At 36.6% G+C, this 15109-nt stretch overlaps 1 protein-coding gene across 2 annotated transcripts in view; it reads left to right on the forward strand.

Moving 5' to 3' along the window:
- Positions 1-5309: 5309 nt before the first annotated feature.
- LEPR (leptin receptor) overlaps positions 5310-15109 on the forward strand; it is a 70027-nt gene continuing 60227 nt past the window's right edge. For both annotated transcript variants that reach the window (XM_023549498.2, XM_023549499.2), the window contains exons 1-2: positions 5310-5371; positions 10546-10860. In XM_023549498.2, the coding sequence (XP_023405266.1) occupies positions 5332-5371; positions 10546-10860 (355 nt within the window). In that variant the 5' untranslated portion in view covers positions 5310-5331. The remainder of the gene's footprint in view (positions 5372-10545; positions 10861-15109) is intronic.

Genomic DNA, 15109 nt, shown 5'->3' on the forward strand with positions numbered 1-15109 from the left:
GTGAAAGAATTCAACCCTGACGCACACCTTTCCTGACTCTGAACCAATCAGTATCCCCTCGTTCTGTACAGACAATCGCCTCTTGATCTATGTAAAGCATCCTCATGAGCACAATTAAGTGTTCTGAAATTCCCATTCTTCGCAATGTTATCCATAGTTTGTTATGATTTACACAGTTGAATGCCTTTGCATAGTCAATAAAACACAGGTAAACATCCTTCCAGTATTCTCTGCTTTCAGCCAGGATCCATCTGACATCACCGGTGATATCCCTGGTTCCACGTCCTCTTCTGAAACCGGCCTGAATTTCTGGCAGTTCCCTGTCGATATACTGCTGCAGCCATTTTTGAATGATCTTCAGCAAAATTTTGCTTGCATGTGATATTAATGATATTATTCTATAATTCCCACATTTGGTTGGATCACCTTTCTTGGGAATAGGGATAAATATGGATCTGTTCCAGTCAGTTGGCCAGGAAGCTGTCTTCCATATTTCTTGGCATAGATGAGTGAGCACCTCCAGCACTACCTCCGTTTGTTGAAACATCTCAATTGATATTCCATCAATTCCTGGAGCCTTGTTTTTCACCAATGCCTTCAGAGCAGCGTGGACTTCTTCCTTCAGTGCCATTGGTTCCTGATCATATGCCACCTCTTGAAATGGTTGAACATCAACTAATTCTTTTTGGTACAATGACTCTGTGTATTCCTTCTATCTTCTTTTGATGCTTCCTGCATCGTTTAATATTTTCCCCATGGAATCCTTTACTATTGCAACTTGGGGCTTGAATTTTTTCTTCAATTCTTTCAGCTTGAGAAACACCAATCGTGTTCTTCCCTTTTGGTTTTCCATCTCCAGCTCTTTGCGCATGTCATTATAATACTACTTTGTCTTCTCGAGAGGCCCTTTGAAATCTTCTGTTCAGTTCTTTTGCTTCATCAGTTCTTACTTTTGCTTTACCCACTGGACGTTCCAGAGCAAGTTTCAGAGTCTCCTCTGACATCCATCTTGGTCTTTTCTTTCTTTCCGGTCTTTCCAGTGACCTCTTACTTTCTTCATGTATGATGTCCTTGCACAACTCATCTGGTCTTCGGTCACTAGTGTTCAAGGCATCAAATCTATTCTTCAGATGGTCTCTAAATTCAGGTGGGATATACTCAAGGTCATATTTTTTGGCTCCTGTGGACTTGCTTTGATTTTCTTCAGTTTCAGCTTAAACTTGCATATGAGCAATTCATGGTCTGTTCCACAGTCGGCTCCTGGCCTTATTCTGACTGATGATATTGAGCTTTTCCATCATCTCTTTCCGCAGATGTAGTCAACTTGATATCTGTGTGTCCCATCTGGCGAGGTCCATGTGTACAGTCGCCGTTTATGTTGGTGAAAGAAGGTATTTGCAATGATACCTTGGTCTTGCAAAATTCTATCATTTGATCTCCGGCATTGTTTCTGTCACCAAGGCCGTATTTTCCAACTACTGATACCTCTTCTTTGTTTCCAACTTTTGCATTCCAATTACCAGTAATTGTCAATGCATCTTGATTGCATGTTCAATCAATTTCAGACTGCAGCAGCTGATAAAAATCTTCTATTTCTTCATCTTTGTCTCTAGTGGTTGGTGCGTAAATTTGAATAATAGTCTTATTAACTGCTCTTCCTTGTAGGCGTATGGATATTATCCTATCACTGATGGTGTTATACTTCAGGATACATCTTGAAATGTTCTTTTTGGTGATGAATGCAACACCATTCCTCTTCAAGTTGTCATTCCCAGCATAGTACACTATATGATTGTCCAATTCAAAATGGCCAATACCATTCCATTTCAGCTCACTAATGCCTAGGATATCAATGTTTATGCATTCCATTTCATTTTTGATGATTTCCAATTTTCCTAGATTCTTACTTCATACATTCAAGGTTCCGATTAATAATGGATGTTTGCAGCTGTTTCTTCTCATTTTGAGTCATGCCACATCAGCAAATGAAGGTCCTGAAATCTTTACTCCATCCATATCATTAAGGTCAACTCTACTTTGAGGAGGCAGCTCTTTCCCAGTCATCTTTTGAATGCCTTCTAACCTTGGGGGCTCATCTTCCAGCACTGTATTGGACAACGTTCCACTGCTATTGATAAGGTTTTCACTGACTAATGCTCTTCAGAAGTAGACTGCTGGGTCCTTCTTCCTAGTCTGTCTTAGTCTGGAAGGTCAGCTGAAACCTGCCCTCCATGAGTGACCCTGCTGGTATCTGAATACCAGTGGCATGGCTTCCAGCTTCACAGCAACACGTGAGCCCCCACAGTACGACAAACTGACAGACACATGGGAGAAGATCTGTTTAGATCTTTCAATGCACATCCAAACTTTCACCTCAGTCCCATCAACCATTACATCGCCTTATTCCACCAGTCTAAACTAAGGTCTCTTCAAGATTTAATTGATAGGTTTTAGGATTATGATACATTGGGCTCCTGTGTCCAGGAGCCCCAGGAAGGTCTCTTCCCCATTCCCAGGCCATTTTACCCACACAATACTCTATATACAAGGCTACTGCATTCAAATAGCATGTGTTTTCTTCAGGCAAATTCTAATTCCCCTTTTAGCATATCCAATCAAGTATTGGCTGAAGGCAGAGTTGCATGCTCTTTGTAATCTATAATACCCAATATTCATTTATGTCATACATTTAGGTCTGCTTTACAACACTAGGTAGGAGAAACATTCATTATCCATAGTACATTCAAATAAACACATAGCCCTTTTTAAAAAACATTCCAGTTTCATCTTCTCCATCCCTTGCCTTTTTTCCCATTCATATGCATATGGTCTCAGGCTTTTGGCTGACCCTGGCCCCCTATCAATCATCTTGCCTATCTGGCATGGTTTTTGCCTCAAGCCATTCCAGATTCAGGTTTTCTTTCCTCAGCTGCATGCATCTTTTACTTTCCTTTCAGCTATTACAGATAACAAGAACCAAAGTATCCATCTAAAGATCAAAAGTTTCACTTCCCACACCCCTTCATTTTTTCATTTCCTAAGCCTCATGCTTCCATCAGCCTGGAGCCATTGCAATGATCCCAGCTTCTGACAACTGTAAAGATGGCATGATGGGGGCGTCTGATCTCTTCTAACTTCACAAAGGGGAAGAATCATTATCAGCATCAGCAGTTCAAGGATGATTCCTATGAGGCAGAGGTCAGACATGCCTCCGTCCTCCAAACTTTTTACCAATTCTGACACCAACAACCCCTCCCACAGCATTCTGTTTCTCTGCTGGGCTCCATAATTTGTTGCAGTGGTCATACGGAACTCACAGACCATACTCATGACTATAGGGCTTATTAGGGAAGTAATAAGTTACAATTCAGGTTCAGGAACACTCAGGACACAGTTCTTTGATCAAGACAGCCTCTTCTTAACCATGCTGTAGGCAGGCCTTTCCCCGGCCCTTGACCCCTCAGACCTCTCAGCCTGACCTCTCCCCTGCTTGAGTAAGGGTTACAAAGCTCTTTTAGCTCCACCAATAAGTGCCTGGAGCCATCCCAATCCACTAGCAAGCCCTGGCCCAAAGACACTCAGCTCTCTAGCCCTGTGGGCTGGGAAGCCCACTGTGCCGTCTTCTGCCTCTGCTGCCACTGTTTCTTGCCAATTTGGATGTTACAGCTTTCCCTCTCTGTCCTGATCCTGCTACCTCTGCTGCCTCTCTTTTTGTTCTGTGTTACAGCTCCTTTCTCTCTCTCTCCATATCTCCCTTTAAGCCTAGTGGAATGGCAAAACTGACCAGTCCCCTTGTTGGGATTCCATACACCTTATTTGCATGGTCCCGCCATCACAAGGGTGCCATGCATCTTATTTACAGTATTACCAAGCTACCCAATGCCCTTGGTGGGCCACAAGCACCTCATTTGCATAGTCTCACCCAGTCATCTACTGGGAGTTACAGACGCTATGGCTGGAAGGGCCATATTATGTAATTCACTACACTGCAAATATCAGATCATGAGGATTGCAAATTGAACCAATTTCTAGAAATCCTAGAGAAACCTTGTGATATCAGTATATAAAAAACCTAAATTCTAATGAAAAACTGATAGTCTGAAAAACAAATTTACCAGCCTGTAAAATATTTTTTACTCATCTGTATTCTTCCTTAGAGTCTTATAGATTGTAAAATAAACAAGTTTTTGTATTTACTCATTATATGGTGCCACTTCTCAGACATGAATTATGAAACATGTTTCTCACTTAATATTTTATAATTTTTTTTTGTTGTTGTTGTTGCAGATCTCCATGGCATTGAGAGTTCTGGGATTTCTATTTTGAAATAAAATCCCTCAGCATCATAGGTAGCGTTGAAAGGAATCATAGAGATCACCATCAATCCAATTTGTGGAAGAGGAACCTGAGGTTTAGAGTGGTGAAGTCCTCAGTTCCACCACAGATTAGTGGAAGTGCCTAGGCTGCACCCAACACTCCCAACATCCAGCTCAGAGCTTTTTACTTCATATTACCTCCATGTTATGAATGACGTTCTCAATTTCAGCTAAAGCAAAGACTGGAACATCAGAACACTTTAGTGTTTCATTACAAACCCAAACCTAATATATTAAAATTATATTACAATTCTCCTCCATGACATAGTAGTACAAATAATCTTATTCATGATACATTTTGAATTGAATAGAATTTATAGGAAACCTTGTCACTGAAGTTATCCCTATCATCTGGATCTGTTAAGCCACCAGACTTTCCTCGAATTACTCTGATAACTCTCTAATGTGAATATTACCTCATTTGTATATGAACAATGGGTTTTAAAAAGCACATTGGCAAAATTTCTCCTATTTATTGGAAATGAATTTTCAGTCATTACCTATGATATAATATTTGGCTTTGTAGTATCACAGCAAAGATAAAGGCTTAAAAAAATAAAAGACATTTGAAAAGTGAGCCAGAAAAGATGAAGTCTCTGATATTAATGATGTTAGATTGGCTGTTATGTATTTAATCAACATTGTGAGCAGTTTAGTTAAAAATTCAGTCTTATCCTGTGATACCTGCCCTTTCAGGTTTGCCATGACATAAAGGAATATTGAATATTTTTTATTATATGGTTTTTGTTTATTTAAGATAACATGTACACAGAAATAAATATATAACTTATGTTTTCATGTGAGCCTTCTCTATGAATATAGATCCAGGGGATTACAATTTAAAGACTTCTTATTTATAATCCTTTTCTTTTAATATTTTCCACAGAAATGTATATGTAAGAGTGGCCTAACATTTTAGATTTACTGTTTTTCAGGTCTACTTCTCTGAAGTAAGATGAGTTGTCAAAAATTCTGTGTGGCTTTGTTGCATTGGGGTAAGTTATTTGCTATTTTAATGTCCATATCTAAGGTAGATATTTTTCCCTTAGAAACACACTTTCCTTTTTTGGTTAACATAATTTCCCGTTTCCAGTTAGGAGTTCTTCTCATCCAATGCAATCCAAGCAAAAGCCTAAAGTGTAAACATGAAAACCTTTCCTAACCCCGTGGAAAGAGTGTGAAAACGTAAACCCTTCCCAACCTCCTGGAAACCACCTGATGGTATATCCTTCCAGAACTATGATCTCTCTCTCTTTCCATCTATCTAGCTCTCTCTCTCACATACACTGTTCCAAAAATGTAATCGGTCTGTACATATTATTCAGCATATTTCCTTTTTACTCTTTGCAGTTTTCGAATTTATCACGTCAGCTATTCTTGTCAGTATTTACTGATTTAATTAATTTTTTAATGGCTGCGTGACAATGTACTGTATCAATGTATCTTAAATTATGAATTTAAGTGACTAGTTTCTCATTGATAGACACTTCTTTTTCTGTAACAAACAATGCTGCTTTGAAAATTCATATACCTATATTTTTGTATACTTGGGTGAAGATTTTAGTAGGTTAACTCCTGAAGAGGAATTTCTGTGCTGAATAGTACACACATTTTAAAATTTGATTAGATACTGTGAAATCTCCTCCACACAGGTTTGTACAATTTACAGTCCTAACAGCTGCATTTCTGCTAAAGATAGGTGCTGTCATTTCTTTACTTTTTTTGCCCTGTCAGATAAGAAAATATGGCATCTCATTTCAATTTTATTTATTTGGTTATAGTGAAGTTGTGAACTGTCTATTGAATATTTTTATTTCTTATGTGATTTTCTAGTTAATAGCTTTTGACCATTTTAATGTTGAATTTTATCGGTCTTAGTTGGTTTTTAGAAATTTCTAAAATGTAATGTGTGTTAGCCTTAACAGTTTATTATGTTTTGCAGGCACTTTCTCTCAGTCCATCATTTTTTTTTTTTTAAATAGACTTTGTCTTTTAGAGCAGCCTTAAGTTTACAGAAAAATCGCACAGAAAATAGAGGGCAGTTCATATTCCCCCTCTTCCACTTGCACACAGTTTCTCCTATTATTTCCATCTTGCATTAGCATGGTAAATTTGATAATTTGCTTTTTTACCTCATTTTCTTTTGCATTAAAAAAAATTTGTATACTGTATAAAAGCCAAACTTGTTGCCATCAAGTGGATTCTGACTCAAAGTGACACTGTAGGACAGAGTAGAACTCCCCCGTAGGGTTTCTAAGGCTGTAAATCTTTACAGAAGCAGACTGCCACATCTTTCTCCTGCAGAGTGGCTGGTGTGTTCGAACTGCCAACGTTTTGGTTAGCAGGCCAGTGCTTAACCACTGTACCACCAGGGCTCTGACATACTGTATACACACTTAGAAACAAGATATAATGGCATTTAAATATTTTAACCTTATTTAGCAAATGCAGCATTATTGAATTACAAATATATATCAGATGATAGTTGTTATGAATTGAATTGTGTCCCCCCAAATATGTATTGAAGTCCTGGCCCCTCTACCTGAGAATGTAATCTGTTTGGAAATAAAATTTTTCTTTTGTTTAGTTAATGAGGTCATACTCGAGTAAACTGGGTCCTACACTTAATCACTTCTGAGTTATTAAAAGAATAGACACAGAGACACACACCGGGGAAAGATAGATGCCAAGGAATGAGAAGGAATCAAGGAATGCCAAGCAATGCCAAGAAACAGTAAGGAACTCCTGGGGCTACCTAAAAAAGAAGGACCCTTCTCTAGAGCCAATGCCCTGATTGGTGGAGTTCTAGCTTCCAAAACTGAGAAAATAAATTTCTGTTTTTAAAAGCCACCCACTTTTGATATTTCTGTTATGGCAGCACTAGGTAACTAAGACAATAGTGAAAACTTTTATTCTCTGTATCAAGGGACAATTTACTGGGTGATAATATTTATAATAAATGACTATGACACAAAATGAGAGGTTCATTCTCAAATGGAAGGGAGATGTCATTTTAAATGCTATTCGCTGTTATAATTAGGGTAAACAATGACAAGTACAATATTTTCAAGGGCTAGCATATCTCTTGAACATTGCCACCTTGAATACAACCAGAAGAATTCATTCAGATATGAAAGGTGTACTAGTTTTTCTTCCTATCAACTGCAAGAGCATCCTTAAGAGAAAGCTAATAGATGTTCTTTAAATGCCTTATTGTGTTTTTAACTGCTGTGAACCATAGCAGTCTTCTGTTTGAAATTAGCCACATTACTTTCATTAAAATATACATGTCAGATGTTACATTAATGGAGAAAAATAAAGTGTGAATTTCCAAAAAGGGATGCCAGAGAGTTATTTCTAAATAAATGTAGTCTTTCAAGTATACTACTTTGTAAAGTGGAAGCACAGAGCTGTGTCTGAGGTGCTGACTGAGCGCTTAGAAAGTGAAATATTTACTCCTAAGCACAACATGGTTTAATCTCAGATAATTCCCATTTATATCTTAGTCGAAACGGTTCAGTGTTTTTCTGTGTCTTTTTAATGTGTTAACAGAGTTTATTTGTGATAACTCCATTTAACTTAGATATTTCCCACTGATGTTAGTCAAAACGATTAAATGTTTTTCCATGTGTCTTTTTAATATATTTAAATATATTAAATATATATATTTAATATATTAATATATTTTAAATATATTTACATAGTTTATTTATGCGATAACTGCATTTACCTTGGCATATCCAGTTACACCCTGGAGATTGCTGATGACTTTTGTGCCCACTGGCTTCACTTGTTCTTCACTGCATTTTGGTGATACTCTGATTTTTTAAAACCCAAATCACCTAGTTTAGGTTGGGTTCTAAGTTTTTGAAATGCAGGTCATCAGTATCTTTAACAAAATCTATTTTATCTGGGGGCCATTACCTGTGTGTCGACTAGTTTCGAGCATCTTCTTGACCCCTCCAGCCTATGGTACTCCTATGGAGCTTCCCTGCAAATCTTCCTTGCTGTACATTCTGTTCTTTTTCACTGTAGCCATCCATATACTTACAGAAAATACCCAAGATAGTGCCATGGTTACAGATTTCCAAGCAATTATGCCAGAAGGGACTATCAAAGAGAAATAGTATATTCATTCTCTTTTGTATACTTTAATTTTTATTCAACTCCACTCTGTTTTTTCACATTGGCTTTCTGGAAGGTTTGTGGTCTGATAAAGTTTTGAAACTCAGAAGAGATCTTGGAATATTGTTACCATGATAACATACGCCTTTAGATGAACATTCTGGACCCCTTGTTGTTTAGGATTCATTTGGAGGGAAAGAAAGATCATTTCCAAGGAGCATGTAAACAGAATGCAATTATCTTTTAATTAAACTAATTCAATAGTTGCTACATCCGTGAAGCTCATTATTGCATTTTAAATTTCAAATACTTCTTGGAAGATTTTAGGCTAATTCCAGTTCAGCCAACTGAATCGTCCATGTGTGGCTAGAAAATACAATGCTGCTAATTAGTACCATTATGTAGTCATGGTTTTATAAAATGAAAAATAAACTATTTTGTTTTCATTGGAAAGTTTTGATTTCAGAAACATATGTTGGAAAGATCCAAGCCCAAAGGAACACAATTGCAGTGGGGATTCTCTTTTGGTGACATTATGATGCCTAATTGTCATCACTGTACACACAATAATATGAATCATGTTAGCATTTTTGCTTTAATTTCTTCATCTGATACATATACATATTTATATTAATTTGTATGTATATTATATAGAAAGTTTTGGAAACATACTGTTAGCACTCATTACTATGTGTTGTTTGAATATTCTTACAAGCATGTATTACTTTTGTAATTTAGAAAATTAATTTCTGAATTGATTGTTTTGGTTTTTATTTTCTTACATTTACTATAATCCTTCAAAATTCTCTTTATATATTTGTTGTGTATATGAGGTAACACTTGGAATAATTTTTTTAAAAAAGTAGTGTTTTTATGGTAATTATGTTAGAAAAAAACAATCAATGTTTTATAAAAGATAACCCATGGCCTTCAAGTTGATTCCAACTCATAATGACCCTATAGGACAGAATAGAACTGCCCCATGGGGTTTCCAAGAACTGTCACATCTTTCTCCTGTGGAGCACTTGGTGGGTTTAAACCACTGACCTTTTGGTTAGTAGCTGAGTGCTTAACCACTGTCCAACCAGTGCCCCTTTGATAAAAGGTAGCTCTCAAATATTTGTCACCTAATTTTTCAGTTATTGAATTATTTGGGTCGCTTGTAAAAAACATTATGAGGAATTATCACTTATTAAAAAAAATAATTATGGACAGTTACATTTTCAATTATACATTTAAAAATAAGCTTAACTTTTGAAGATTATGTTGGCACATGATTATATAATTATTCTTAATTTTTATATATTTAAAAAGTGATAATGGTCTTTAAGGAGCAACAGAAGTTTTCGGGAAGAAGCATGTTGTTACACATTGGCTCTTGGAGAGCGCAGTAAGGACATGTCATATCATCTGGAGGGTTGTGGGCAGATTCAGGAGATCATTCAGCTGTCCTGAGGTTGAAAACAAGCCCTTTTAAAATCACCCAGTGAAAGTAGACTTAACATTTTGGTGTTGTTCTCTTTAAGAAATATTAAAACACCACTTTGAATTTATGTATATAATTGCTCATCATGCTACTTCCTGTTTATCCTGGAAGTTAGTTAAAATAATTATGTTTTATAAAAGGAAAATAAATTATTAAACCATAATTTACTTTCATTAAAATATACATGTCAGATGTTACATTAATGGAAAAAAACAAAGTGCGAATTTCCAAAAAGAGAAGCCGGAGAGTGAAGTAATTTCTCTAAATAAATGTACCCTTTCAAGTATACCACTTTGTAAGGTGGAAGCACAGAGCTATGCATTAGGCGCTGACTGAGCACTTAGAAAGTGAAGTATTTACTACTAAGCGCAACATGATTTAATCTCAGATAATTCCCATTTATATCTTAGTCAAAATGATTCGGTGTCTTTCTGCGTCCTTTTAATGTGTTAACAGAGTTTATTTGTCATAATCGCATTTAACTTAGATATTTCCCATTGATATCTTAGTCAAAATGATTAACTGTTTTTCCATGTGTCTTTTCAATATTTTTAACAGAGTTTATTTATGTGATAACTGCATTTAACTTGGCATATCCAATTACGCCCTGGAGATTTACGTTGTCTTGCATGCCATCAAACATGACCTATGACTTCCTCTTGCCTGCTGGAATGTCAAAGAACACTTCCAGTTTGAATGGAAATTATGAGGCAGTTGTTGAAGCTAAATTTAATTCAAGTACCTACTTTGCTAACTTATCCAAAACAACTTTCCATTGTTGTTTTTGGAGTGACCAAGATAAAAACTGCTCTATACATGCAGATGGGAAGACATTTGTTTCAAGGATAAATTCTTTAGTTTTTCAACAAATAGGTAAGTCTTTAGTGTTAGAAGCACTTGATGCTATTTTTAGCTGTATAGAACAAAATGTTGTAATTCTTTAAAACCTGTACGAAGTAGATGTCTTATAGATGTGGTTCTTAACGTATATCATCATTTTATGTTAATAAAAGTAGGGTCAATCATGTGATCAAACCAATAAATAAGCCCAACATTATTTTCTATCCCCCACCCCCCCCAAAATAATAAAAACGTACTAAGGGAACTATTTTCACTTAAGTACATCCCTAGTAGTCTTCTAAACTTGCTTTGAAATGGGAAAAAAGCCTTATTTTTGTTAAATAGATAAAACATCAAATGAATAATAATATGCTGTTGAGTTAATTACATTTTAAAACATTTAAGAATAATAATATTTGTTTAAGCAAGGAATCTGTAACTAATATCTATTTTAAATCAAGGGGGTTTGCTTGTTAAGCATAGTGCATACTGAATGTAGTTAGTGTAGTTAAAAATTCTGCAACTGGAAATCCAGACAACAAAATGATTTCCAAGTCTTACTGGAAAAGCTAAATAGTGCAGAGTCAATAAAGAGACCTTTAGGAGTACCTAAGCATAGCACTCCTACATAGGGTTATTCAGGGTTTCTCAACCTCCCCACTATTGCCATTTTGGGCCAAATATTTCTTGGTTGTAGGGGGCTGTCCTGAATATTTTTGGCTGTTTAGCAGTAGCCGTAGCCTCCACCTACGGAGTATTAGTAACACTCTCTTCCTTGTTGTGAAAATCAAAACATATGTCCAGACATTGTCAGATGTGCCCTGAAAGGCAAAACCACCCCTGATTGAGTACCACTGATTAGATGAAACATGCCAGTATGTTGCTAGCAGTTTAGGAATAAGGACAAAGCATCAATATGCAAAATTCAGACTTTTAAAACAAGTTGATAGTCATAATTCCCAGTGTTCCTTATTGAATCCGTAGCTATTTAATTTGTATGTAAATGAAGTACTTTTTTAACTTGTAAGGGAATTTAGCCAATTCAGTAATTATTAAATATTGTAGGAATGGACTAAGGAAGTCGAAGCCCTTGCAATGAGCCTTAAAGTAGTCAAAATATGCTAGGCTTTTCTTCAATTACCAAGGGGAGGATGACTATGATGCCATAGGTTTTAATTTTACATATGATAAAGGTTACTAATTAGTTACTTCAAAGTGAATTTAAGGCTTTAAAATTACCTGGTTAAGTGGAAGTTCCTGAGGATTTAAATATCTTATTCTGCCAAGTACACTGTTCACTTTACAGAGCTCCACAAGGTTGCAGAGCCTGTGCTTGCTGTTCTGCTTTTTAAATGACAAGTCACCAGTAGCTTATCTTCATCATCATTACTTCAGTTTTTCAGTGTGTAATGAAATATGGTTTCATCCGTTGTATTTGAGGCCTATCGTATTACAATAACAAGAATTGAAGGCATGCATTATAGTTCAAATGTGAATGACTGTGCTTTTATTGCTAAAGCAGACACATGAATATCCCTCCAAATGTGCTTGTTGTTATTGTTAGGAGCCCTTGAGTTGGTTCTGACTCATAGAGACCCTCTGTCCAACAGAATGAAGCACTGCCCAGTCCTGTGCCACCTGTCAGTTGTTGCTGTTTGAGCCCATTGTCACAGCCAGTGTATCAGTCCATTTTGTTGAGGGTCTTCCTCTTTTTCGATGACTCTCTACTTTACCAAGCATGATATCCATCTCCTGTGACGGGTCTTCCTGATAACATTGCCGAAGTAAAGGAGACAAAGTCTCATACTCCTTTCTTTCTAAGGAGCATTTTGGCTATACTTCTTCCAAGACAGATTTGTTCATTCTTCTGGCAGTCCATGGCATATTCAATATTGTTCACCAATACCGTAATTCAAAGGAATCAATTCTTCTTCAGTATTCCTTATTCATTGTACAGTTTTCATATGCATATAGGGTGATTGGAAATACCATGGCTTGGGTCAGGTGCACCTTAGTTCTCAAGATGACATCTTTGCTTTTTAATACTTTAAAGAGATCTCTTGCAGCAGAATTTGCCCAATGCAATATATTCTTTGATTTCTTGACTGCTGCCTCCATGGGTGTTGATTGTGGATCCAAGGAAAATGAAATCCTTGACAACCTCAATATTTTCTCTGTTTATGATGATGTTGCATATTGGTCTAGTCTTGAGGATTTTTGTTTTCTTTATGTTGAGGTGTATTCCATACTGAAGACTGTAGTCTTTGATCTTCATTAGTAAGTGCTTCAAGTCCTCCTCACTTTCAGCAAGAAGGTTGTATCATCTGTATATCACAGGTTGTTAATGAGTCTTCCTCTAATCCTGACAATGCATTCTTCTTCATTTAGTCCATCTTCTCAGATTATTTGCTCAGCATACAGATTGAATAAGTATAGTGAAAGGATACAACCCTGACACACACCTTTCTTAACTTTAAATCACACAGCATCCCCTTGTTCTCTTTAAGTGGCTGCCTCCTGTTCTAAGTACAGGTTCCTCATGAGCACAATTAAGTGTTCTGGAATTCCCATTCTTTACAATGTTATCTGCAATTTGTTATGATTCACACAGTTGAATGCCTTTGCATAGTCAATAAAACACAGGTAAACATCTTTCTGGTATTCTCTGCTTTCAGTGAAGATCTATCTGATGTCAACGATGACATCCATCATTCCACATTCTCTTCAGAATCAGGCTTGCATTTCTGGCAGATCCCTCCTGATGTACTGCCACAACTGTTTTTGAATTATCTTCAGCAAAATTTTCATTGTGTGTGATATTAATGATATGATTAGATAATTTCTGCATTCTGTTGGATCACCTTTCTTTGAAATGAGCACAGACATGGATCTCTTCCAGTTGGTTGGCCAGATAGCTGTCTTCCAAATTTCTTGGCATAGATAAATGAGCACTTTCAGCATTGCATCCATTTGCTGAAACACCTCAACTGGTATTCCATCAATTCCTAGAGGCTTGTTTTTCACCAATGCCTTCAGTGCAGCTTGGACTTCTTCTTTCAATACCGTAGGGTCTCGATGTTATGCTCCCTCCTGAAATGGTTGAAGGTCGACCAATTCTTTTTGGTACAGTGGCTCTGTGTATTCTTTCCATATTCTTTTGATGCTTCCTGCGTTGTTCAATATTTTGCTAAAAGAATCCTTAAATATTGCAACTTGAGGCTTGAATTTTTTCTTCTGTTATTTCAGCTTGAGACATGCCAACACGTTCTTCCTTTTGGTTTTCTATGTCCAGGTCTTTGCACCTTTCATTGTAATACTTTGTCTTCTCGAGCTGCCCTTTGAAATCTTCTGTTCAGCTCTTTTACTTCATCGTTTCTTCCTTTTGTTTTAGCTACTCTACATTCAAGAGCAAGCTTCAGAGTCTCCCCTGACATCCATTTTGGTCTTTTTTTTGGTTTGTTCTTCTGTCTTTTTAATTACCTTTTTCTTTTATGTATGATGTCCTGGATGTCTGCTTTGGTCATTTTTGTTGAAATCTATTTTTGAGAAGGTTTCTAAGTTCAGGTGGGATATACTCAAGGCTGTGTTTTGGCCTTTGTGGACTTATTCTAATTTTCCTCAGCTTCAGCTTGAACTTGCCTATAAGCAATTGATGGTCCGTTCTGTGGTTGGCCCCTGGCTTTCTTCTGGATGATGATATTGAGCTAATCCATCATCTCTTTCCACAGATGTGATTCCTTTGTATTCCATCTGGCAAGTTCTACGTGTATAGTCACCATTTATGTTGTTAAAAAAAAGTATTTCTAATGAATCAGTCATCGGTCTTGCAAATTTCTATCATGCCATCTCCACTGTCATTTCTATCACCATGGCCATATTTTCGAACTACCAGTGCTGCTTCTTTGTTTCCAACTTTCATATTCCAGTCGCCAGTAATTATCAATGCATCTTGATTTCATGTTTGATCAATTTCAGACCACAGGAGTTGCTAAAAATCTTCAATTTCTTTATCTTTGGCATTAGTGGTTGGTGGATAAATTTGAATAATAGCAGTATTAACTGGTCTTCCTTGTAGGCATATGGATATTATCCTATGAATGACAGCATTGTACTTCAGGATAGATCTTGAAATGTTCTTTTTGACAATGAATGCAACACTGTTTCTCTTCAATTTGTCATTCCCAGCATAGTAGACCATAGGATTGTCCTATTCAAAACAGCCAATACCAGTTCATTTCAGCTCACTAATACCTAGGATACCTACCTTCAGGCTTTCCATTTC

This window comes from Loxodonta africana, chromosome 3 (genome assembly GCF_030014295.1).
Source record: "Loxodonta africana isolate mLoxAfr1 chromosome 3, mLoxAfr1.hap2, whole genome shotgun sequence".
Taxonomy (NCBI): domain Eukaryota; kingdom Metazoa; phylum Chordata; class Mammalia; order Proboscidea; family Elephantidae; genus Loxodonta; species Loxodonta africana.